Below are 25,159 nucleotides of genomic sequence, written 5' to 3'. Positions count from 1 at the left end.
GGTAAAACTAGAAAACCCTCGTGTCCTCCTGTCTGTGGAGCCTGGAATACTCCACACTCCTTAAGTTTCCATCTCACACTCCTGGTTACAAACAGTAGTACTTCAGTACTAGCCCTCCACCCATAACTCACCAGAGCTTTGGCATCCTCCATGACCAGGGTTGTGTGGTACTTTATTTGCCTATTAGGTGTTCTGTCTTCCTCACAGGTACCAGGAGCTACTGGATAACAACCAGAGACCCTTCTTCTTGTTCACGTGTGCGATGCGGTGGCTGGCAGTGCGGCTGGACCTGATCAGCATTGCCCTGATCACCACCACCGGGCTGATGATTGTTCTCATGCACGGGCAGATTCCCCCGGCCTACGCGGGGCTTGCCATCTCCTATGCTGTCCAGGTTAGTCTCTGGGATGGGGGCGTCCTCTTGCTCGTATGTTGGCCTAGGACAGAGCTGGTAGGGGGCTCTACCCTAAGCCATTGTTTTACTTCCGACTCCTAGAGCTTTTCCCTGTCTGCTTTGGCAGTAACACTCTGGACTGGTGTACAGTCAGCCCTCCACATCCACATGTTCCACACCCATAGATTCAACTAACTGCAGATCAAAAGTATTTGTGGGGAGAAATTTCCGGAAAGTTCCAGAAAGCAAAACTGAATTTACTGTAGGTGGGCAACTATTTATTTTTGCCCAACTATTTTCTACATTGTATTTATAACTATTTACATAGTATTTACATTGTATTAGGTATAATAAGTAATCTAGAGATGACTTAAAGGATACAGGAGGATGTGTATAGGTTATATGCAAATACTATGCCATTTTATATAAGGGACTTGAGCGTCCGTGGATTTTTTTTTATTGGCGGGAGTCCTGGAACCAATCCCTCATGGATACTGAAGGTTGACTATATAGGAATAAAGGGATTTAACTCTGTTGCATTTGTCTATGAAATAGGTGCTATTTTTTTCTTAAATAAATATGATTTTGAAAATGGTTTCTTAATTGTAGGTTTCTGTCTTCACTACCCTTTCATCTCTGGCCTCTTCCTAGTCTTCTAAGAAATATATATCAATACATTTCTTCTGTGTGTTTTATTTTCAGGCCCCTGATTTTCCCAATACTGTTACATATGTAAACCCTTCTGGCTCCTAGGAATGGTTGAAGGTCTTCAAATAGATCAAAGAACAATTGGGAACTTGAGCACTGACTAGATATTTGAAGATGTTAAAGAATTGTTACTAACTTTTTAAGATGTGACAATGGTTGTTTTTAAGGAGTCTTTATATTTTAGAGAGATATAAGCTGAAATATTTATGGGTGAAATGATAGCCTATATGGGATTTGATTCCAGATAATACGGAAGGATGGGGTGGTATATATGAAACAATATTGGCTGTAAGTTGATAATTTTTTTAGTTGGATGTTTGATACATGGGAGTTCATTATACTCTCCTCTCTATTCTTGTATACGTTTGACATTTTTCTATATTGGAAAGATAAAAATAAGTAGCCAAAAGAAACCTAAGAAGAGATACGTATCTTCACAGATACCCAAAAATATTTGTCCATGTTATGCAGACTTCCTTGATTATTAGAGGTGGGGGGAGAATCTGTGTTATATATACTGTGTTTCAGAGTCCTCAGTCTGAGGCACACAAGGGCTGTGCGTTCAGTTTTGGCCCAGCCTCATTTCTCTTATTTGACCTTGCTGGAAGCATTCTCACTGCTGTGCACAGGTTGATATAATCTCCATTTTTGTTGTGACTACTACATCAGGTGTAGATACAAGTATGAAGCACAGCAGTTATTCAGCTACAGTTGAATTACTGGAAATGTAAAGATGGGCGGAAAGCCCTCAGATACAGGGAAGTTAGTGCCAGCAGTACCAGAACGCCACCTGCATTCACTGAGAATTGCAGTTGATTGGGTGCTATTAGGCATTGTCTTAAATATTTAGAGAATGATTCAGTCCCTAAAACCAGCTGCTGCATGTGCCCAGTTAGTTCTTATAACTTGAGTTGTGATCCCTTAGATGAAGGAGGTTTTCTGGCGTTGGCCTGGTGTGTATTAATAGTAAATTCTCTCTCGGATTCTTGTTTTCCATTGTCAGTTAACAGGACTGTTCCAGTTTACTGTCAGACTGGCATCTGAGACAGAAGCTCGCTTCACCTCAGTTGAGAGGATCAACCACTACATCAAGGTCAGGCTACTACAGGCCTTTTGCTACAATCTGACTTTTCATGGAGCAGTTTTACCCTTTTACAGCCTCGAGTAAATGTCCCAGGAGGTTACTTGTTTTCTCTGCCTTATCTTGTCCCACAGGAGAGGCAGCGGTCTCTCCAGCATGTGTGGAGTGGAGAAGAGAATATCTTAAGATTTTCTAAATATATTTGTGAATTGTGCCTGATTGAGAACCTATGTTCACCAGCTAATTTCCAAAGCATTCCTTTTATTTATTTATTTTGGCTGCACAGGGTCTTAGTTGCGGTGTGCAGGCTTCTTAGTTGTGGCATGCGGACTTCTTAGTTGCGGTGTGCATGTGGAATCTAGTTCCCTGACCAGGGATCAAACCCCGGGCCCCCTGCATTGGGAGCATGGAGTCTTACCCACTGGACCACCAGGGCAGTCCCCAAAGTATTACTAATCTCATTAATTCAGTTAAGGTGACTAATGTAACATTTTCCTTACACTATTTAAAACCATGTATTATTTCAAGTCTTAGTCTAGTTTACTTGTTCTTAACCAGGGAAGGCCATCAGAATCCCATATGGAGCTTGAGGCAAAGACTAACACGGGCCTCATCTCTGAAGATTCTGATGCAATAGGTCTGGGATAGGACCCAGACTTCTGACGTTTTAAAAGCTCCGTAGCTAATTCTAAACTGCATTCACAGTTCAGAAACCAGTTGATGAGTCGGTACTGAGATGATCTAGCTCTTCCCACCTTTCCCCAGTAACCCTTGCAGCCCTGCCATGGGGCAGTGTCTTGCTGGTATCATAGTTGGAACTCGAAAACGGTTGTCTGTAGAGAGAAGCAGAGTCCTGAGTAGTTAGGATTCTCAATTTAATCTATTTCTCAGGAGTTACCTATTTTGTGAACTGCCCGGAGACTTTATTAGCATTTATATCATTATTTACAGATAATGAATACATTCCAAATTCCAACTAGAACGTTGACTTACAAACATAGTTTTGAAAAACTAGCCTTTCACTGAGAACGAGTATATTATGTAAACTGCATCTTCTAGTAGAGACATGCCCTGCTGATTTATTTTGTCAATGAACCTCATCAGTCATAGGGTATTTCTTAAACTTATAAATGATTGTTATCAGAAAGAATGGCGGATGGCTATCTGATAAATCTGCTAAAGGCTATTCTTCATGTTTATACATGAGTCTCTTGGCCCAGTGCTCTGGTCTGTGGACAATTTGTGAGTGTGTAGTGTTTGATTTAATATCACTATTGGTGTGAGTCTCTTGCTGGAAAGGTCAGGGTGATGGTCAGCCGTGGTACAGAGTATACTCTGCACAAACCAGTCATATTCCTGAGGACTGGAGCCCCACTGCCAGTCCCCAACCTGGATGCCTGTCCCAACACGGAGTTTTAGACTTCAGTCTCCACCCCCGCCTGTCAGAACACTGCAGTCTTTGGCCATTACTTCCCTATGAGGCTATAAGCTCCATGACTAGTCACCAGAGAGTTTTAAAGCATCGTGAAGTGTGACTGTTGATGACAAAAATTATCCAATGGTTGTATTAAACACAGCATTTTAAAGCTAGAATGGATTTCCAAAATCATCTAATCTATTCCCCACAATTTGCAGATGAGAAACTAAGACGAAGAGTAAAGAAGTGATATGTCTGAGCCACGCAGCTATTAGTGGTGGAGTTTGGAGTAGAGTCTGTCTCTCCTGGACTGACTGAGAAGGCAGGATACCAGGGTCTCATTAATGTTCAATAAATGTACTTTCCTTCCTTTGGGTTCAGCCCAGTGGTTTTCAAATGATGGAACCCTGTTTCAAGGGGAATATTTTCAAAAAATTCCAATAAAAACTGCTGTGCTTGAAGAGGGATGAAAGGCTTCATGCCTCACATTGGTCTCCAAGGAAGTGTTTTTTGGTTTTTTGGTTCTTTTTGCTGCATTGGTTCTTTGTTGCTGTGCGGCTTTCTCTAGTTGAGTCGAGCGGGGGCTCCTCTTCGTTGCTGTGCGCAGGCTTCTCATTGCGGTGGCTTCTCTTATTGCGGAGCACGGGCTCTAGGCAGCCGGGCTTCAGTAGTTGTGGTGCATGGGCTCAGTAGTTGTGGTGCACGGGCTCAGTAGTTGTGGCGCACGGGCTTAGTTGCTCCACGGCATGTAGGATCTTCCCGGACCAGGGCTCGAACCCGTGTCCCCTGCATTGGCAGGCGGATTCTTAACCACTGCACCACCAGGGGAGTCCCTCCAAGGAGGTTTTGGGGAAGAATTCCTTATGACAGAAGGCAGTTTGAAAGCCACTGCCCTTCCCGAGCTGCTGCTTAGTAGCTGTTGTAAAGTGCTAAGTGTAGAGACCACTGTACTTTGTCTCTGTCTAGTTTACTGGTGATGAGCATTCACTGCCAGGGGTCTCTTTCACAGCAAGGGAACAGAGCGGCAGCTTTCTCTGTGTGGTTGCTTTGGGTGTCCTCGTTTTACTTCTCTGTGACAGGGCCTTGCAGCTCCCCCAGAATCTATAGTCAGTCTAAACCAGCCACTTCTGTCTCCCCAGACTCTTTCCTTGGAAGCACCTGCCAGAATTAAGAACAAGTCTCCCTCCTCTGACTGGCCGCAGGAAGGAGAGGTCACCTTTGAGAATGCAGAGATGAGGTACCAAGAAAATCTCCCCCTGGTCTTGAAGAAAGTGTCCTTCACCATCAAACCTAAGGAGAAGATTGGCATCGTGGGACGGACGGGATCGGGTAAGGATGTCCTCTCTGGAGAAACATTTGAACCTACCAGAATCACGTCTGGGGCCCATGATTTCCTGTTTATTGAATACCAGTCTCATCCCTTCATATCAGATTCCTGTTAGATGAGCAGTTAGTGTCTCGGTCTCTGAAACCACTTTTCTAGGCTTATTTTCAACCCTGCTTTCATAACATTTAATGCTTTTTCTAATCATAAAAGTATACATTCTCAGTGCAGAACATTTGGAACATATAGCAAAGTACAAAAGGGGAAAGGCGCCCATAGCTCCATTACTCAGAGATAATTACTGCTGACATTTTGGTGGATATCTTGTTAGGCTTCTTCTATCAACAAATGTGTTTACAAAAATGAGGTCCTTTTATACACACTGTTTCATGGCCTACTTTTAAAATTATCAAATATTTTCCATGTCAATTAATATTCTATGACATGATTTCTATGCAGCATTATATAAAATTCTATTTTATGGATGTACCATCATTTATATTAACCCTGTTCCAATTGAAGGGCATTGAGGTTGTTGTCAGTTTTTCACTATTATGAATAGCACTGCAGTGAACATCCTTATTTCTGTGAAGTCAAAATATACAAAAAATTTAAGGTCTTTGTGATGTGTTACCTGTATAGCCTTATATTTATCAGAAGCCAACATCATTCTAAGTAAGGAACCTATGTTCCTTTGAAGACAGAAATTATTTTCTTGATCTGACATCAGTTGCAAATAGAGACTAGGCCTTCATTTTAGGCATTTAATTTCACTCTTATTCTTAGAAATGTGTTACTATATGCCCCTTAGATTTCTAGAGTCAAGACTTGAATAATGTGTTTCTTTCCGTCTTTCCTTCCTGAATAACATTTCAAGATTGAGTCTTGTCTTCTTTCACTAACCTGTTTACCCTTGTGTAAGAGGTCTCTCTGAGTCACTTCTCATTAGCTTTCTGAGTTCCATGCTTCCTTGGCATCAAAACTCTTTTAGCTTTTTTTTTTCTTGCCATTAAAAAAAAAGTCTTTTCGAGCCAATTTACTTTAAAGAACCTGCTAAGGAGAAAAGGAAAAGCTGCTTCCTCTTTGAAGGAATTATTTCATGTCAAAACAAGATACTGCCTCTAGGCTTGTGCATTGGAAAGAGAATGCCCAGCCAAGGAGGGTGAATGTCCCCACGGCTCTTACTTTGCTTTCTCCCTCGAATTCCCTCTGCTACATTGGCCCCCAGGGGTGCACTGCTCCCCTGAAAGTTCTGACTGACCTCCCTTCCTGTGATTTCCCTTTAACACAGGTAAGACAGACCGAAATTTTCACCAGGACTTTATTAAACCATGAGTAATGACAGAAGAGACATAAACAAAAATAAAATAATTATAAATAGCCCGACTTACAAAGTCTAAACTGTAATCCTAATAAGCTTCTTCTGAGACTATGTCATAGGCCCTGGCTCTCTACCATGGTTGTAACCACTGTGAGGACCTCATTGCCTTTTTTACCAGCACGTTCCATCAGTACAAAGGTAGTCCAGTCTCAGATCTTTTGTTAAAGTGGAACAACTTAACCTGTTTATTTGAGCGCCATTCCTTCCTCAGCTTAAATCTTGAACCACTGCTACGGCACTGGGGAGGGCCTCCACCTCCTCCCTTCTACCTGGGAGGGGCCACTAACCAGATCCTCCAGTCCTGAAAAAGCCAGTTCCAGGAAGAGAGGCCTCATCAAGAACTGTCCTGCTACATGGACTCAGGTTTCCCAGCTCGTTTCTGGTAGATGGACCTGAGAACTCCTGCCTTAGGGAGATGGACGTTCTGGGTTCCCACAGGTTGTTTGATGGGGGTCAAATCTCAACAGCAGGACTGTGGCTGCAAACACTGGGGTGAGGCAGGTATTTGTGCCCTCACTGACCTCTGAATAGACAGTCACAAGGCTGCCATGAGAGGTCTTTCAGAACATGGAGCCAGAGGAGGGGAGGAGGGTCAAAAATTGGGAAAACTGCTCTAACAGATAAAAACCTGTGGTTCTACATCTAACTGTCTACATTCTGACTTGCAGAATGGTAGATAGATAGGACTATGTCAAACCTTTTTTTTTTTGGTGGGGTAGAACACTGAGCTTTTAAAATATTTATATCTTTTTGACAAAGTAGTTTCCGTTCTGAGAATCCATTTCAAGGAAATCGTCTGAGATAAGAGCAGTTTGAGCACTGACCAGGTTGCCATAGCATTAGTATAGTAAGTTTTAAATAAACTACATGTGCAACGTTAGAGGACTGATTAAATAAGTAAGAGTACAGCCACATGATGGAATTTGTTGCAGCCACTAAAACTTTGTCTTGAAAAGGTAATAATATGATTGAGTGCTTGCTAGGTAATGTTAAGAGGAAAAAGCAGTTACAATATTATTTCTCTGGTATGATCTCAACTCTGAGGAAAAAACTAAAAGTAAATGTGTCCAAAAAAAAAAAAAAGCAGTAGTGAGATTATGGGAGATTGATGTTAAATCTGCTTGAATTACTTGTATCATTTTTTAAATGAAGAGTCAATTAAGGGACTTCTCTGGTGGCGCAGTGGTTAAGAATTCACCTGCCAATGCAGGGGGACACGGGTTCGATCCCTGGTCCAGGAAGATCCCACATGCTGTGGAGCAACTAGGCCCGCATGCCACAACTACTGAGCCCATGCGCCACTACTGAAGCCCACGTGCCGCAACTACTGAAGCCCATGTGCCCTAAAACCTGCATGCCACAACTACTGAGCCTGCACGCCACAACTACTGAAGCCCACCCACTCTAGGGCCCAAGTGCCGCAACTACTGAGCCCGCATGCTGCAACTACTGAAGCCCTTGCCCCTAGAGCCCGTGCGCCACAACAAGAGAAGCCACCACAATGAGAAGCCCGCGCACCGCAACAAAGAGTAGCCCCTGTTCGCCGCAACTAGAGAAAGCCTGCACGCAGGAACAAAGACCCAATGTAGCCAAAAAAAAGTCAATTAAGCAAAGCTGTTCTGCTTATCACCGTGATACTGAACTCGCTATTTTATCCCCCAAACCTGCTTTTCTACCGCATTTTCCTATTGTGGTAGAGAATCTATAGCCACTCATTTTCTCAAGCCCAAACCACCTTCCCTTGTGTGTTTAGCCGGGAACTTCTTCCATTTCCCAGCTGCCACAGTGATGCAAGGCCTTGTCTTGTTTCTCTCTCAGCTAAGATAAGGGGACAGAAGAGAGAGAAAACAGCTTGTCCTCTGACTTGCCACTAGCTCCTTGCTGTCTGTTCTCACTTTGCCTGAGAAGCATTAACCCTGTGTACCTGTTCCTAAGGTGAAAAGGAGGAGTTTCTCCATTTTACTCTCATGAGAGTATAACGGTCCCTCCCACTCCTTCTTAGGCTGGAGCTGTGTGATGTAAATGTATATGCTTGGTAGCTCAGGAAAGTTAATTATTTTGGGAGGGTTTTTTTTGGCTGCACCATGCAGCATGTGGGATCTTAGTTCCCTAACCAGGGATCAAACCCGTGCCCCCTGCAGTGGAAACGTGGATTCTTAACCACTGGACCTCCAGGGAAGTCCCAGGAAAGTTCATTGGTTTTGGTTTTGGTTTTTGTTTCTGGCTATCATTTTATACATTACCTGAGTTAATCAGTTGAAATAATGATTGAACAGAAATAGAAAAATAGATGAGGTTGCCCTGAGAATAAACCAGTTTTGTCTTCACAGAATTTGCTAATTGAATGACTTTTCTGCCCGTCTTCTGACTCATCAGGGAAGTCCTCTCTGGGCATGGCCCTCTTCCGTCTGGTGGAGTTATCTGGAGGCTGTATCAAGATCGATGGAGTGAGAATCAGTGATATCGGCCTTGCTGACCTCCGGAGCAAACTCTCCATCATTCCCCAAGAGCCGGTGCTCTTCAGCGGCACTGTCAGGTGAGGAGCTCAGCACCCACATGTTTCGTGCCACATTTCAGGCCAGGTGGGCCTGTTACAGCCCCCATCGGGGACTGAGATCTTCAGTGGCCTCTGATCTAGTGCTTTCCCATGGCACCATGTGCTCCCCATTGCAGAAGGGGCAGCTCCAGTGTGCGAGCCACCTCATTAGCTAAGTGGGGCCCAGAGGCCATGCAGTGTGGCGGTAGGAAGTCAGAGACATCTGGACTGTGTGTCTTAGACAAGTAAACCACGCCTAAGCTTGTTTTCTCCTCCATGAAATGGGGATACTACTAAGCCCTATTGTTGTGAAGGTTGAATAAATTTGTGCAAATTTTATACAAGCACAGAGGCTGGCAAAGGGCGAGCATCCTATACATGGTAGCAGCCATCATCGTCCTCCCCGTGCTGTACTCTCTTCTAGGTACCCTCCAAGTCACAGTTCTCACGATGGTCTTCAGGCATTATTACTACTCACATTTCTTCATCTTCCAGTATCTTTCCCCCGCCTTTTGTTCTTACTCTAGAATGATGCCTGTCTCTGAAATCTGCCAGATTGCCAAAGATAAAATAACTAAGAAGGATATATGTTTAACCCCGTTATCTTTTCCTAGGCTTTATTCTACCTTTAGCCTGAAGCTTCTGCCTCCTAAAAGCAATGTGTTTCCATAATTTGAGTCCATTTCTACTTAAGTTGACTCCTTCTAAATAAAAACAGCTTTAACTATACAGTTGACCTAGATAGGACTCCTTTTATTAAATCACTCTAAAAGTGATATTGCCATTCCCTCTTTAATTTTCCAAAAAAAAGGACCAACTTAATTTCAAATAACCACAGGCAATGTTCAGACTTGTCTTTAAAACTAGGCCTCCACACACACCCGCCCCGCTTTCTTCAGAACTGGCATTTGAACCCACTGATTTAAGGAGATCCGGTGAATAAACTGACTTCTCACCTGCATTCATGTGGGGTCAACGTTCTTGGGTGTGTTTACTTTGGCATTTCTCTAAAACACTAGTGAATTTGGACAGCATAGACTGGATCTGTTGATGAGGATGTCATTCCCTTTGGGTACTGAGATAACAGGGTTAAACAAGCAACATTAAAGAGAATTATAATTTATTGAAGACTCGGGTCTAAAATTAAGAAATTGAAAGGTGTTGCCAAATCTGCTCTTCCTTCCCATAAACCTCTCTATTTTTAGATGCCACAGGAATGCCTTTGAGAATACAACTAACCTTATAATTTTGGCTCAGGAAAAAGAACCATATTTTTCTTAATTTTTTAAATCATGATTTAGAAGAGAACTAGGATATATGACAAACCCACAGCCAACATCATGCTCAGCGGTGAAAAACTGAAACCATATCCTCTAAGATCAGGAACAAGACAAGGTTACCCACTCTCACCACTGTTATTCAACGTAGTTTTGGAAGTTTTAGACACAGCGATCAGAAAAGAAAAAAATAAAAGGAATCCAAACTGGAAAAGAAGAAGAAAAACTGTCACTGTTTGCAGATGACATGATACTATACATAGAGAATCCTAAAGATGCTACCAGAAAACTAGTAGAGCTAATCAATGAATTTGGTAAGGTAGCAGGATACAAAATTAATGCACAGAACTCTCTTCCATTCCTATACACGAATGATGGAAAATCTGAAAGAGAAATTAAGAAAACACTCCCATTTACCACTGCAACAAAAAGAATAAAATATCTAGGAATAAACCTACCTAAGCAGACAAAAGACCTATATGCAGAAAACTACAAGACACTGATGAAAGAAATTAAAGATGATACAAACAGATGGAGAGATATCCCATGTTCTTGGATTGGAAGAATCAACATTGTGAAAATGACTCTACTACCCAAAGCAATCTACAGATTCAACGCAATCCCTATCAAACTACCAATGGCATTTTTCACAGAACTAGAACAAAAAATTTCACACTTTGTATGGAAGCACAAAAGACCCCAAATAGTCAAAGCAATCTTGAGAAAGAAAAACGGAGCTGGAGGAATCAGGCTCCCTGACTTCAGACTATACTACAAAGCTACAGTAATCAAGACAATATGGTACTGGCACAAAAACAGAAATATAGATCAATGGAACAGGATAGAAAGCCCAGAGATAAACCCATGCACCTATGGTCACCTTATCTTTGGTAAAGGAGGCAAGAATATACAATGGAGGAAAGACAGCCTCTTCAATAAGTGGTGCTGGGAAAACTGGACAGCTACATGTAAAAGAATGAAACTAGAACACTTCCTAACACCGTACACAAAAATAAGCTCAAAATGGATTAAAGACCTAAATGTAAGGCCAGACACTATAAAACTCTTAGAGGAAAACATAGGAAGAACACTCTTTGACATAAATCACAGCAAGATCCTTTTTGACCCACCTCCTAGAGAAATGGAAATAAAAACAAAAATAAACAAAAGGGACCTCATGAAACTTCAAAGCTTTTGCACAGCAAAGGAAACCATAAACAAGACCAAAAGACAACCCTCAGAATGGGAGAAAATATTTGCAAATGAAGCAACTGACAAAGGATTAATCTCCAAAATATACAAGCAGCTCATGCACCTTAATATCAAAAAAACAGACAACCCAATCCAAAAATGGGCAGAAGACCTAAATAGACATTTCTCCAAAGAAGATATACAGATTGCCAACAAGCTCATGAAAGGATGCTCATCACTAATCATTAGAGAAAGGCAAATCAAAACTACAATGAGGTATCACCTCACACTGGCCAGAATGGCCATCATCAAAAAATCTAGAAAAAATAAATGCTGGAGAGGGTGTTGAGAAAAGGGAACCTTCTTGCACTGTTGGTGGGAATGTAAATTGATACGGCCACTAGGGAGAGCAGTATGGGTGTTCCTTTATTAAAAAAAAAAAAAAAAAAAAGGTTCTGACAGGGAAGGGTAAGCTGGGACAAAGTGAGAGAGAGAGAGTAGCATCGACATAGATACAGCACCAAATGTAAAATAGATAGCTAGTGGGAAGCAGCAACATAGCACAGGGAGATACAGGGAGATCAGCTCGGTGCTTTGTGACTACCTAGAAGGGTGGGATAAGGAGGGTGGGAGGGAGATGCAAGAAGGAGGGGATATGGAGATATATGTATACGTATAGCTGTTTCACTTTGTTATACAGCAGAAACTAACACAACATTGTAAAGCAATTATACTCCAATAAAGATGTAAAAAATAATAATAAATTAAAAAAAATAAGAGAACTAGGAAATAAGGCATGTTAAACGTTAGACTTCCCTTGAATATGCTGCCACCAAGAAGTATCAGTGTTCATTTCAAATTTTTACAGCACTTCATTTGGGTCTGTGACTCGGGCTTCTGGAGTTAATGGTTAAGCATTGACCTGCTGGCTGCTGTTTGTAGGACACTGTAGAAGCACAGCCTTCGTGGGAGATGGGGCCATTTGTTATCAGCTCCAGAGATATGTTGCCACTTGATGGACAAGCTCAGTGGCTGGTGTGCTGTTGACTGGGTTTTTAGTAATTGAGCTCGGAGCGCTGTTTGGTTAGTCGGCTGTGCAAACCTAGGAAATCATATAAGTTTCACTTTCTGCCTGCTGTAATTTTGACTTTTTAAGTCGGTAGTAGACACTGAGGAAAAATTAAATCCCAGACCTTCTATCTTCCCTTTATCCCCTCAGGTTTCTCATAGGTTTAAAAGAATATCCACCTTTTGGTGTTCTTCTGCTTTTGTTAGAAAATTAGAAGGCCTATAATGGGTTTCCCAAGGCAAAGGCAGGGTAGATCAGCTGCTTCCTCAGCTACCTCCTGGAGACTCTGAATTTGGAAACTGTATCTTCACTGCCTTTAACCAGCATTGGGGGTGCGTACGTCTCCTGGAGATACCAACATGCAGTTAAAACATATCAGGAGCTCTTAGAGGGAAATCAACGTAAAACCAAAATCAGACAAACAGAACTCAGAGAATTTTGCAAGTTAAACATTTGTGAATTGTTCTGCATACAAACATAAATAAATCATAGACCAGATCATTTAGGGGCACACTCCTCCCTAGATTAGCCAGAATCTCAGTCCATTCCAATAGCTCATCCAGCCCTCCCTCATCCAACTGTCTGGGTTTGAATTGTAGGGCCTGTGTTTCTGTAGCCAGTGCCTTTCCTCTGCCTTTTGCCCTAATGGTTGGCTTCAGGAAGAGAGGTCCCTTCTCATCCAGCCCTAAACACTTTTGTTGACCTTCCCTCTTTCGTGGTCCTGGCAGTCCTTTCCTTTCCCCAGAGGACCTGTGCTTCCTGGTCTCAGGAAGCCTATCTCTTTGCCTCTGCCCTAACCAGCTCCTGCCCAAATGCTTTCCATCCTTGTGGACTATCTGCAGCCTGCCTTGGCTGATGGTTAATCTGCCCCTTAGTGAGACTAGTTGTCCTCAGCTGTCACTCTAGTGTGTCTCTTAGTCTCAGTCTCCTTGTGGGGGGTGAGCACTTCTCATCACCTGGAGCATCTCTGCCTGGCATCCCTTCGTTAGCCGGAGGCAGTGTTCTCAGTTCTTCCTATTCAGCTGCTCTCTCTCCTTTTCCAACTGCCCATTAATATTTTTTTTTTCTGCTTTTGAGGAATATTTCAAGCTCTCAACTCAAAATCACAACAAAAACAACTGAGCCCACAGCTGACCCACTCTGCTTTGGTTCATTCTGGGCCCAGACACCTTCAAGCACAAGCACCTAGCGCTCCAGAGGGAATGGAAGTTGCTCCAGATTTGAAGCAGGATCTTAGAATCTCAAGGTCTTTCATTTGTCTTTGAATTATTCTGTTGTTTAAGGGACCCCCTTTTACTTTTTTTGATGTCTTAGACCCTGTGGAACTGGGGAATTCCCCCAAAGCTTCTAATCTCAATGTCGGAAAGTAATGCTAAGTCTAGGATCGCTATATGAAGAACACTAGATGTTATCTAACTTTTGTTGAAGTCCTTCTGGCTGGGGGTATATGGGAAATCTCCGTACCTTCTTCTCAATTTTGCTGTGAACCTAAAACTGCTCTAAAAGAATTGTCTTTTAAAAAAAAAGAAAGAAAAAGGTCCTTTGGTGCCAGACACTGCTGCTCTAAAGAGCAACAACAATAATAGTAGTAGCTAAGCATATTGAGGACTTATTACGCGGTGAATTGTCCTAAGCATTTAAGTTGTATTAATTCTTCAAACACTCAAAACTCAAATGAGGTAGGTGCTATTATTATGCCTATTTTATAGATGAAGAAGCTAAAACCCAGAGTGGTTAAATAATTTGCCCAAAGATAAGAACCTGGGCTGTCTGCTGAGAGCCTGGGCTCTCCCTCACTCCGCTCACTGTATTGTCTCTGAAGTTATCATCACAGCCCCCTTATTCACTACCTTGAGAGGTAATCCCTTTCTCCAAAAACTAGGGTTGCGCCTGCTTCCGCAGGGGTCTTGACCATTAGTTACCTTTCTTTTTCCGACATCTTCAAACTCTCATCTGCTTTCAGATTTGCACAGCCTCTGTCCCCCTTCTTGAAAAAAATTTTCACACAACCTCTGCTGTTCTCTTTAGTCTTTTTCATGTACTCTTAACTAAAAGTCAAGCCTTGTTTCTGAATAACTATTTTGAGTTTTCCTTTAACTTCCTGAGAGACGAAGGTCTGAGGGTCCTGTAGTCTCCTGTCCTGAGGCTGCGGCTGCAGGGAGGCACGCACCACCGACAGAGGACGATGTGGTTCAGCATGGTGTCTTCTGTGTGCCTGGAGGGGATTGCTGTATCCTCAAACACCCCGGGAGATACTCTTGACCTTAATCAGTAGTAGTCAATAGGTAAACTTAGAATATTGCTAAAAATAACATATAAAGAACCAAAGATGAAAATGCACTTTGAGCAACATAGGACTCCAGGAGTTCCGACTGTTAAAAAGTAAGTGCCTTTGTGCTCAGATGCTTTTCTTTCCATCTACCCAGCTGAGTACTTGATGCATTGGATGTATAACTTTGCTTTCATTCGTATCTGTGGGTGAGACCAGGACCATCTGGCCCCTCTAATGAGGGTATATATTTCTTTTTCATTCCTGATTGAGTTCCCTGTTGAGATCAGTCTGGTCTGCCTTAATGTGTATGTTTACCACCTGCTGGTGTATGTAAATATTCCTTACATATCTGGAACCCATTGCTTAGTCTTGGGAGAGTCTCCTTCAGCTGGTGTGATGGACCTGGGCGGGGTTGAATGTCAAGCCCCTCTATGTGTCTGCCGAGTCTGATGGGGTAGCTGCTCAGTGAGCAGTACACTCTTGTGTACTTACTATTTGTCTGGTAAGAGGTGTCTGATGAATTACTAGATGTATTTGTATTCTCGGCATGCTGCCACAAAATGCCACAAACTGGGTGGCCCAAAACCACAGAAATTTATTCTCTCACAGTTTTGGAGGCTAGAAGTATGAAATCAAGTTGTCAGCAGGGCTATGCTCCCTCTGAAACCGGTAGGATCCTTCCTTGCCTCTACTACATTCTAGTGGTTTGCCAACAGTCTTTGGTGTCCTTGGCTTGTAGATTCATCATCCCGGTCTCTGCCTCTGTTGTCACATGGGCCCTCTCATTCTGTGTCTCTGTCTTTATGTGGCTCTCTTATAAGGACATCAGTCCTACTAGATTAAGGGTCCACCATACCTCATTACTCCAGTATGACCTCATCTTAACTAATACCATCTACACTGATCCTACTTCCAGATAAGGTCACATTCTTAGGTACTGAGGGTTAGATTTCAACATATCTTTTTGGTAGATACTTTTCAACCCATAACACTAGACATCACTGTACAGTATTAAAGAACACTTCCTAGACTAAGTCTAGGGAAACTGTACACATTCCTTTCCTGGAAACCAACATTACGGACCCTTCAATCTTGAACATATGTTTGTTGAGGTCTTTAACTCTGTTCAGAGGACTCAACTCAGCAGACATGGGAGGAATCTGAACAAGTGATAGAATCTAAAACCTAGAATTACACATTCCTTCCAGGAAGAGGTAGAGAAAGGGAAGATTTAAGAGGTAGGAGATGGGCTAAACCGGAAATCCAGAAAGTGAGGTATCAAACCATAGGTGGCAATTTATCAAGTTATTGGTGCTGGGAATTCCAGCCTTAGGTAATATGGATTTTCCTCTGGCAAATAGACCACAGCAGTGGCAACTGGGCAGTGTTCAGAGACCCCAAAAGGCAGATATTTATAATCAGGGAGCTCACAGATAAAGCCAGAGCAAGGTGGGGCCCCGAAACTTGGGAGCCTGAGCAGGCTGTCAAGATAGGAACCTGGGCACATGGAGACACAACAGGAACTGACCTAGCAGAACTGTCCGACAGGGGGAGATTCTAGCTCGATAGGGTCCCGCGACGCTAAGTGGGAATCACAGTCAGAGCAGGATACAGACGCAGAGCAGCCCGGCACTAAGCCACATGTGCACCGACTTCGGGTCCTACTGCCCGAGGTCAGAGTTGATTCCCTGTAATGGGCAGAGGCCATTCTCCAGTGTGCAGTCCCGTGGGGCAGCTGTATAGAGACCAAGGTGGAGGGCAAGGAGCAAGAGACCAGGCAAAGCAGGACATGACCCCTGTATGGAACCAGTTGTGATTTCCCGCTGGGCGGGTGCCCCTTCTGTCTAGGTTTGATGAGGACTTCCGAAGACTCTTGTAAAGAGCTCCGAGGAACTTGTTTTTTTAAAAAAAAAAAAAAAGAAAAGAAAAAACAGCTCTGAGCATTATGGTTCAAAAGTGAAACGCCTGTTGTGACCCCTAAGGTCAGGAAATCTGCTATAACCTATGAGAAAGTCCATATTAGACACAAAAGGAGAGAGAATATTTTATTGTGAAAACTTGCATTGCCATCTAGATAAATGTCACTCAGAGGCTGTGCTAATCTTGTTGTTGTTTTGGGGGGGGTGGATTGTGCTAATCTTGCCCCATGGGAATTCCCACCAGTCTGTGTTGAACCAGACAAAAATGTGATTAACCTTTTATCCCTCAGACTTGGGATGGAGAACACAGGTTTCACCCTGATCTGTCGGTGTATCAATGTACAAGGCAGCTGGAGAGAGAGCAGATCTCATCAACCCTGAGGCAAGCTCAGGCAGACTCCAGAGTGTTAGAGGGACAAGCAAGGTCAGGTGCTTTCAGCATCTCTTTTTGATTAGAAGCAGGTGAGCTTCTCCTTAGACTTAGGCCCATGCTCTGCCATTTCAGTTTTAGACCATCATTCTTTAAGTGAGAGGGCTCTTCCTAGATGGCATGCCTGCAGAGAATGTCTTCACCATCTAGACCATTCACGGCTAGGACTTGATCAGAACTATTTCGGATCCTGGTATGCAGGATCCTGGGATTATTGTGTCCACTTGAAAAATGCATCAAATATAAGAGTCAAAACCACCAAGCAGTGCAACCAGGCATCTAAAGTGACCATGTCCCCTGTCAGTTTAACAGCTACCAGCTATCGAGTGTCTGCCGTGTTCCAGGCACTGTATCTACACAGCTCTAATGTTCACAGCAGCCTACCAGGTCGTGTCACTATCCCCCCATTTTATAGATGAGGAGACTGAGGACTAACTTGTGCAAGGTCACGCAGATGGTAAGAGGCAGAGCAGGGATCGAACCCAGTCTGCCCGGATCCTATGTGTGCACACACCCGCCCTCCACCATGCTGCTTTCTGCCTCTGTTATTACTGAAAATACTTAAGTTGTGACATACTAATGTCTGTTATCAGGAACTCAAATAAGCATGGGAGGAATAAGTTCTTCTTTCTTACAAAAAATATTAGATAGTATACGTGGGCTACAACAGTGAATAAGATCCAGACAAGGATTCTAATCCAATGGAGGAGAGAGACAAATGAACAAAGTGACGAGTGCCATTATAGGGGTGGGCAGGGGGACCCCCAGTCCAAGCTTGAAGGGTAAGGAGACACTTCCTGAAGACCCCATCTAAGTTGAGAACTGAAGGACAAGAAGGAATCACAGCCAAGGAATAAGAACAAGGATAATAATAACACGGTAATTGTAGCTCTCAGGTACACACTGCCGGTCCTGCCGCAGGTCCTGCTGTACGTGCTTTATACGTGTGAAATGTAGTCCCCGAGACAACCTTTTTGAGAGGGTGCTCTTTTATCCCTGTCTTACAGTTGAGGGAACTGAAGTGTAGAGTAGTTAGGCTAACGTGGCCAAGGTCACACAGCTGTCATTGATAGAAGCTGTGAAGGAGTCAGGCAGTCTGGCTCCAGAGCCCTTGTCTTACCAGTGTCTCTCAAGTAAAAAGTGGGGAGAGGTCGCATGTTCTAAGTCGGGGGAAGCACACGTGCAAAGGGGCACGAGAGAGCAGGGCTGGTTAGAGGGTTGCCCAGGAGTCCGGAGATGGCGTGTGCCTGCCTGCGTTCTCCTCTTGGGCAGAATTCTGCCATAATGACCTGCTTGCGTTTGCACACCTGGGATTTGTCTCCGCAGACACAGAGACGAGTGTGGATCAGAGCTAAGGTTCTCCCAAAGGTTTTTCTATTTCCCATATGCCAACCATAATTTATGAGCAAAGCAAATTATACTTAATACCTTTCAGATTACTAGACCCACAAATGCGACGTTTAGATCGAGACAAGACACCCCAAATTAATGCAACAGCCCACTTTCCACCCAATATGTTTCATCACCACCTGTTCACCCTCACCCTTCATGACAAAGAGCTTTTTCTCCTATCTTTAACACTTCCAGAAATACCTAGACCTGTCCTTTTGGTATCAATCTTGATGTCCTTGAGGTGGATACTGTTAGTATAGCAGGCAAGAGTCCCCAAACTAGTTTTCAGTGCCAGTAAAATCCTTCCTCCTGAACCCATTATGCTCAGCCTTCTCCTCTGCCTTCCTGCTGGATTAGCTCCTTTCCTGGCCAGCTAGCTGTTGAGACCCCTGCTCAGTGACAGGGCTCTCACCCTGGTGCAGCAAGAAGAAAGAGGGCGTTTTTCTAAGTTTATACATATAAGAGAGAGATTTTAACATGTATATGCATTGAAAAAATCTAGAAGGATCTATGCCAAAGTGCTAACAGTGTTTGTTTCTGAGGGTCTGATAAGAAGTCATTAAACATACATTAGTTTTTGTTTTGTCTTTGTATGTCTATATCTCCTAATTTTTCTATAACTAACTTGTATCATTTACATAATAAAAATAATAAAGTTTTGTAAAGAAGAAAGGGAGGCTCATTCCTGCGACAGGCAGGCAGCAGTGCTCCCATCTCAGCCTCCCCCTGTGGCTGGATGGGGTTTGAGCCCCAGTGTCTAAACCTTTACCACAGTCAGCCTGTGCAGCACGGCCACGTACATGTTGGATCCCTGAGAATTCCTGTTATGTTTCTCACTAGGTCCAATTTGGATCCCTTCAACCAGTACACTGAAGACCAGATCTGGGATGCCCTAGAAAGGACACACATGAAAGAATGTGTAAGTAAAGAACTGACAGAGAGTTTTGCTGGCATTTCAGGGCTGGAAACACAGTGATTCTGTGGTCACTCTCCAGCCTGCTGTGGCTGCCGCTGTCCAGCCCAGCCTTTCCCTCCACCTCCAGGATGTCTGTGGAGGAGCACTTCAGAGCAGGGCTTCCCAGGCATTTCAGAAAGGCCATAAAGGTTGTTATCTCCCGACCCTCACCTCCCCCCTTAGCCCCCTCCCATGGTCATATTGCCCTTTTCACTGTCCATTAATTGAGAAGATATTAACGACAACCACTCAGAATTCAGTCATGCTTTAAAATCAAGTTCTGTTCTTATTCATTATAACAGTACAACATCTTTTTGAAGCATCTATATATGTGTAAGAGATATATCACTTGTGGAGAAAGTGTGTGTATGGATTCACAGACCTCTTAGGGTAACTCAGCAGGCCCCGTCCAGGGGCCACAATCTACAGATACCCCTGGCCTGAAGTAAGGTCTCTCGTGTTCCTGCGCACAAGCCCAGGGCCTCTTCCGCTAATTCAACTAGATCCGCGCTGCCTTCACCTTTATATTGGGCTGCCTCAAACAAGTTCACTTGAAGAATAGGTTCTATAGTTTATGGAAAGAAAGGTTTGACAGCCATGGGCCTACAGCTTTGGACTTCAGAAAGAGAGTAATTTCGTCTACCCCATTTCTCATCGCGTGACCATATTTTCAGAACCAAAAATGACAGGCTTTGGGGACGAACATATTGGAATTTCTGGGACGTTTTGATGATATGAGACTAATAGAATAGTTTAGCTGAAATATGGAATGGCCTAGAAAATGTGGTCCTACTACGTGATCATCACACCTGTACCTTCTTTCTAGGTGAGCTAGGTTCTGGGCTAATAATTCTTTCATCTGTTTCAGAATAATTTATTTTTGCCACTGGATTGTTGACAAAATTTAGGTTCTTTTTTTTTTTTCCTATCTTTCAAAATTTACTTTTTTTTTTTTTTTTTACCCTTCTAATCTCGACTTCCTTTCTCCCTAGATTGCTCAGCTACCTCTGAAACTTGAATCTGAAGTGATGGAGAATGGGGATAACTTCTCAGTGGGGGAACGGCAACTCTTGTGCATAGCTAGAGCCTTGCTCCGTCACTGTAAGGTAAGGCAGTTTGGTGGGTGGCAGGGAAGGGGGATCAGCAGAGAAGCGCAGGAAGATGGAAGAACAGCTTTTGCCTGTGGCGTGAGGTCCAAAGGCATTCCTGGCTCCGAGCCCAGTGGCACTTCTTAAGAGTATGCCCAGAGATGTTTCTAAATTAACCTTGACACGATTTGGGTTTATGGATATTTGTTTGCTTGTTTGTTTTTATTTTTAACTTCCCTGAGCCTTCAGTTTCCAAGGGCAACTTGTTTCTAGCCACTGAGCAGTTGAGTTGTACTGGAAACCGTGGATTTGAAAAATTTTAAAACTACAAGACACATCCAGGTCATCAAATCCAGTCCCCTCATTTTAAAACTGGAAAAGGGAGGTCCAGAAAGATTACTGTACATGTTTAGAGTTACAGAGCAAGTGGGGCGAGTCTTTTGTTAGATCAGTATTTCACATATATCCTTTCATTCATGGAAATCAAGGCAAACATAGGGGTTTGAAGTTATATCAGTTCTAACTAAGCAAAACAGTATTTTTACATATGGGTGTACCTATTTAGAAAAAACAATATACGGTGTAAAATTCAAATCATAAAATACATTTTAGTGAAGCCTAGATTAACCAGAATGCTTAAGGAATTGGTCGGACCCCCCTTTTTCTTCTCTCCCCCGGAAGATTTTGATTCTAGATGAAGCCACAGCTGCCATGGACACGGAGACAGACTTGCTGATCCAAGAGACCATCCGAGAAGCATTTGCCGACTGCACCATGCTGACGATTGCCCATCGCCTACATACAGTCCTGGGCTCTGATAGGATTATGGTGCTGGCCCAGGGGCAGGTACTGAGCCCCCAGGGGACCTTGGCTTGGCACGTGGCCTTGTCTGGGAGGAAAACTGGCCCCTGGCAGGATTGGGCAGATGGCCCTCTTAGAGTAGTTCTGAGCATTCAGATAAGCAGCCATAATGACTGTAGTCTGGTTCCTTTTGGGTGGGATGCAGCCCTCCCAGTCAAGAGATTGAGCTGGGAGCACTCTTATGGGGTTCTCGTTATGCTTTACTACCTGTTCTTTTGTTGCTTGTAAACAGTAACATTTTGGCTTAGGTCAGAGAGCACGTGTACTTAGTAATTCACACACATGCACAAGAATTTCCCAAAGCTACTGAGACCAGCCACTATATGTCTGCTTTCTTTGTTTGTTTTTTAATTAATTAATTTATTTATTTATTTTTGGCTGCGTTGCGCCTTTGTTGCTACGTGTGGGCTTTCTCTAATTGTGTTGAGTGGGGGCTACTCTTCGCTGTTGTGTGCAGGCTTCTCATTGCGGTGGCTTCTCTTGTTGTGGAGCACGGGCTCTAGGCGCGCAGGCTTCAGTAGTTATGGCACATGGGCTTCAGTAGTTGTGGCACGCAGGCTCAGTAGTTGTGGCTCGTGGGCTCTAGAGCATAGGCTCAGCAGTTGTGGCGCATGGGCTTCGTTGCTCCGTGGCATGTGGGATCTTCCCGGACCAGGGCTCGAACCTGTGTCCCCTGCATTGGCAGGCGGATTCTTAACCCCTGCACCACCAGGGAAGTCCCTGTATGTCTGCTTTTTACAATCATGTAGTGGTGCCAAACTTCTTGCTGGTCCCAGCTTTCCAACAATCTGGCCCCCCAGCCTTCTTCGTTTCCTGCTATTCCTTGCAGTGCTGTTGGCTATAAACAATCTTGAATCCCCTAAGCTTTTTCACCTCTGTGTCTTACTCATACAGTTCCATCTACCTAAAATGCCCTTTCCTCTTGTTCCCTCTCCCATGTGGATCTGCTTATAATCTGCCTATCCCTCAGTAGGGCCAGTGTCTACCTTTTCCCTTATGATGCAGGATGTCTGCTCTAGCACCCAACGTCATACCCTCACACAGCCAGTCCTAAGGAGGAACACTTTGTCCTTATGCCTGTCTCTTGGTCAGGACAACCTTTCCTAGAAGCACCCTAGGAGATGTCCCCTTCCTCTCCTTGGCCAAAGTTGTGTTCCATGCCTTTGCCCTGCAGCAGGGGAGGCTGGGAGAGTATGTGTCCTCTCTCATGGGAGGCAGGTTCTGCCAGTATATCATTCATTTTCTACTGAAATATGATTTCCAGTGGCCGCCTAGGAGTCCATCACAGGAATGGATAATTGTCTGAGTTGATTATACTGACTTTATACTCACTTCCCTTTTTCCCCCTGCCAACTAGGCATCCTGAACTGTTCCTTTTCTATCCATAGATTCAGATCAGCTTGCGCAACAAGATGACATTTGCCTGGTATGCCTTTGACTTGAGCTGCAATTTTTTCCTCTGCAGCTTATAGGACCTTGTTGATTGATTCCTTCATACCCAAGACTGAAGGAATTGAGATTTATGTGAAGGAGGTCTGGAGGTTTTTCTCTCTAACCTTTCTCTTAACTAAACCCTGGTTAGTCGGAAAAAAAAAAAAAAGAACCCATTTGGGCATGACAGGGCTAGTTGAATTGCCACCTTGATTCCATCCTCAGGGGGCTTTGGGCTTTGCCCCCGTTCCTGAGCAGTGGATCCTCTAAATCACCCCATGTGTCCCCGAGTCACATTCTGATACCATCTCCTTCCTTTACAGGTGGTGGAGTTCGACACCCCATCGGTCCTTCTGTCCAATGACAGCTCCCGGTTCTATGCCATGTTTGCTGCTGCAGAGAACAAGATCGCCGTCAAGGGCTAACTCCTCCCGCCGCTGCCCAAGTCTCTTTTCTTTGGAGCATTGCCATTCCCTGCCTGGGGCGGGCCCCTCATCGTGTCCTCCTGCCGAAACCTTGCCTTTCCCGATTTTATCTTTAGCACAGCAATTCAGGATTGGCTTGTGTGTTTCACTTTTAGGGAGAGTCGTATTTTGATTATTGTATTTATTCCATATTCATGTAAACAAAATTTAGTTTTTGTTCTTAATTGCACTCTAAAAGGTTCAGGGAACCGTTATTATATATGTATCAGAGGCCTATAATGAAGCTTTATACGTGTAGCTATATCTCTATATAATTCTGTACATAGCCTATATTTCCGGTGAAAATGTAAGCCGTTTATTTTATATTAAAATAAGCACTGCGCTAAGAACAGCGCAGATTCCTTTCTACCATTTTTGTACAGTTTGCTGCACTAGGATCTGGTTTCACTATTAGACTATAGGAAGGGTAGCATATGTTCTTCCCCAGCTGGTTGTTTCATGGTGCCGGGTTTTCTGGGTGTCCGAAAGGAAGGCGTGTGGCAATAGCGGGCCCTCCAGTGGCCCCCCTGCCGCCTCCCCAGCAGCCACTCCAGGGCGGGGTGGAGCGGGGGCCACTGGAGGCCACGCAGAGCACCGTGAATTCTCAGGGCTCCTGCTTTCTGTCCTGTTGTCACTTCACTGTTTCTGTCGGGAGAGCAGTGGGGCAAAGTCCCAGACCCCTCTTCGCTCCCTCCGTCGGAAATGAGAATCGCCGAGACGTTCCTCGGTGAGGGGGGAGTGTCCTTCTTGCGTTCCTCCTTTTCTCTGCTGTTTCTCAACAAGCATCGAGTCTGTTCCAAGTGTCCCACTGCCTCAGGTTCCTAACGCTGGCCACCGCACAGCGCTCTCCGGCTCCTCAACCCGTCGGTCCGAACCCTGGAGCCCACTGCTGCTTTTCCCGGTGGTACTTCTTCATTTGCCTTCATTTGCCCCACGAGCCCACAGTTCAGTGACAGGGTTCAGGATTTTGTGGGTCTGTTCCCCTTTCTCCCTGTGGTCGCTGCAGAGTCTCTTCCTCTCTCCAAAGTCTGCGACTTTAAGCAGCTCTTGCTCATCAGTGTCTCACACTGGTGTAGAAGTTTTTTGTACTGTAAAGAGACCTACCTCAGGTTCTGAGTGCCGTGTGGTTCGGTGTGTTCCTGCAAACCCCGTTTGTGCTCTGGGGCCAGTAGCTCAGGTGGGCGTGGTCGCTGCTGTCATCCGTCCAATGGTCAGCGTTGCATGTCGTGACCAACTAGACATTCTGTCGCCTTAGCATGTTTGCTGAACACCTTGTGGAGGCAAAAATCTGAAAAAGTGAATAAAATTATTTTGGATTTTCTAAAACTCTTGGTGTATAAAATAATTCTCCGGGAGGGGAACAAGCTGTCTTTGAATGGCTTCGGAGTCCCGGAGCCTCGGATCTGAATATCCAGCTGTGGAGTGACAGATGGGAGGGACCAGTAGCAGAGCTGGTTGGTTGCAAGGGGCGTGGAGCCCCGCTTGCCTGGAATCACTGCGGCGGGCCTTAGTCCCTCCAGCCTGTGTTCCTGGGCATGGTCGTCAAACCAAGCTCCTGTGCTGCTAATAAGAGGGTGGGGAGTGGGAAGGGATGTGGTAAGATGGATGGTTGTGGTGAAACACATTTTAAATGAAGTTTGTTGAGGGTTCTCAGCAATTCAAACAATATAATGGCCCTTTCAGCCAATTCATTCAGGTTAACTCATTGAGAATTAAGTGCCCATTCGAAAGGGTACTCATTCTAGAGTTTCTCAATATCTCATGTTGAATGCGGCCAAGAAAGCGGCATTAAACTATTTGGTATTGGTTCTGCTGAGTCATCAGAAATCGTATCTTAAACCCAGCCCGTTTTGTAAACCGGTGTCTTGAAAATTCAGGGGTTTGGCTGTTAAGTTAAAAATTCAGGGCTTCCCTGGTGGCGCAGTGGTTAAGAATCCGCCTGCCAGTGCAGGGGACACGGGTTCAAGCC

General features: G+C 44.1%; 1 protein-coding gene across 6 annotated transcripts in view; it reads left to right on the top strand.

Moving 5' to 3' along the window:
* The window catches only part of ABCC5 (ATP binding cassette subfamily C member 5), an 88,404-nt gene extending 63,894 nt beyond the window's left edge, over window positions 1-24,510 (top strand). For 5 of the 6 annotated variants that reach the window (XM_024767647.1, XM_024767655.1, XM_024767663.1 and 2 more), the window contains 8 exons: window positions 208-394; window positions 2,106-2,195; window positions 4,740-4,929; window positions 8,682-8,841; window positions 19,232-19,310; window positions 20,339-20,452; window positions 21,116-21,280; window positions 23,050-24,510. In XM_024767647.1, the coding sequence (XP_024623415.1) occupies window positions 208-394; window positions 2,106-2,195; window positions 4,740-4,929; window positions 8,682-8,841; window positions 19,232-19,310; window positions 20,339-20,452; window positions 21,116-21,280; window positions 23,050-23,151 (1,087 nt within the window). In that variant the 3' untranslated portion in view covers window positions 23,152-24,510. Of the gene's footprint in view, window positions 1-207; window positions 395-2,105; window positions 2,196-4,739; window positions 4,930-8,681; window positions 8,842-13,455; window positions 13,625-19,231; window positions 19,311-20,338; window positions 20,453-21,115; window positions 21,281-23,049 lie in introns of those variants that run through there. The other variant, XR_003006234.1, reaches the window with a different exon arrangement.
* The last annotated feature ends 649 nt before the right edge of the window (window positions 24,511-25,159 follow it).

This window comes from Neophocaena asiaeorientalis, unplaced genomic scaffold (assembly GCF_003031525.2).
Source record: "Neophocaena asiaeorientalis asiaeorientalis breed wild unplaced genomic scaffold, Neophocaena_asiaeorientalis_V1.1 scaffold225, whole genome shotgun sequence".
Lineage (NCBI taxonomy): Eukaryota > Metazoa > Chordata > Mammalia > Artiodactyla > Phocoenidae > Neophocaena > Neophocaena asiaeorientalis.
Note: the sequence above shows the minus strand (reverse complement) of the source record. Positions and strands in the feature narration are given on the sequence as shown.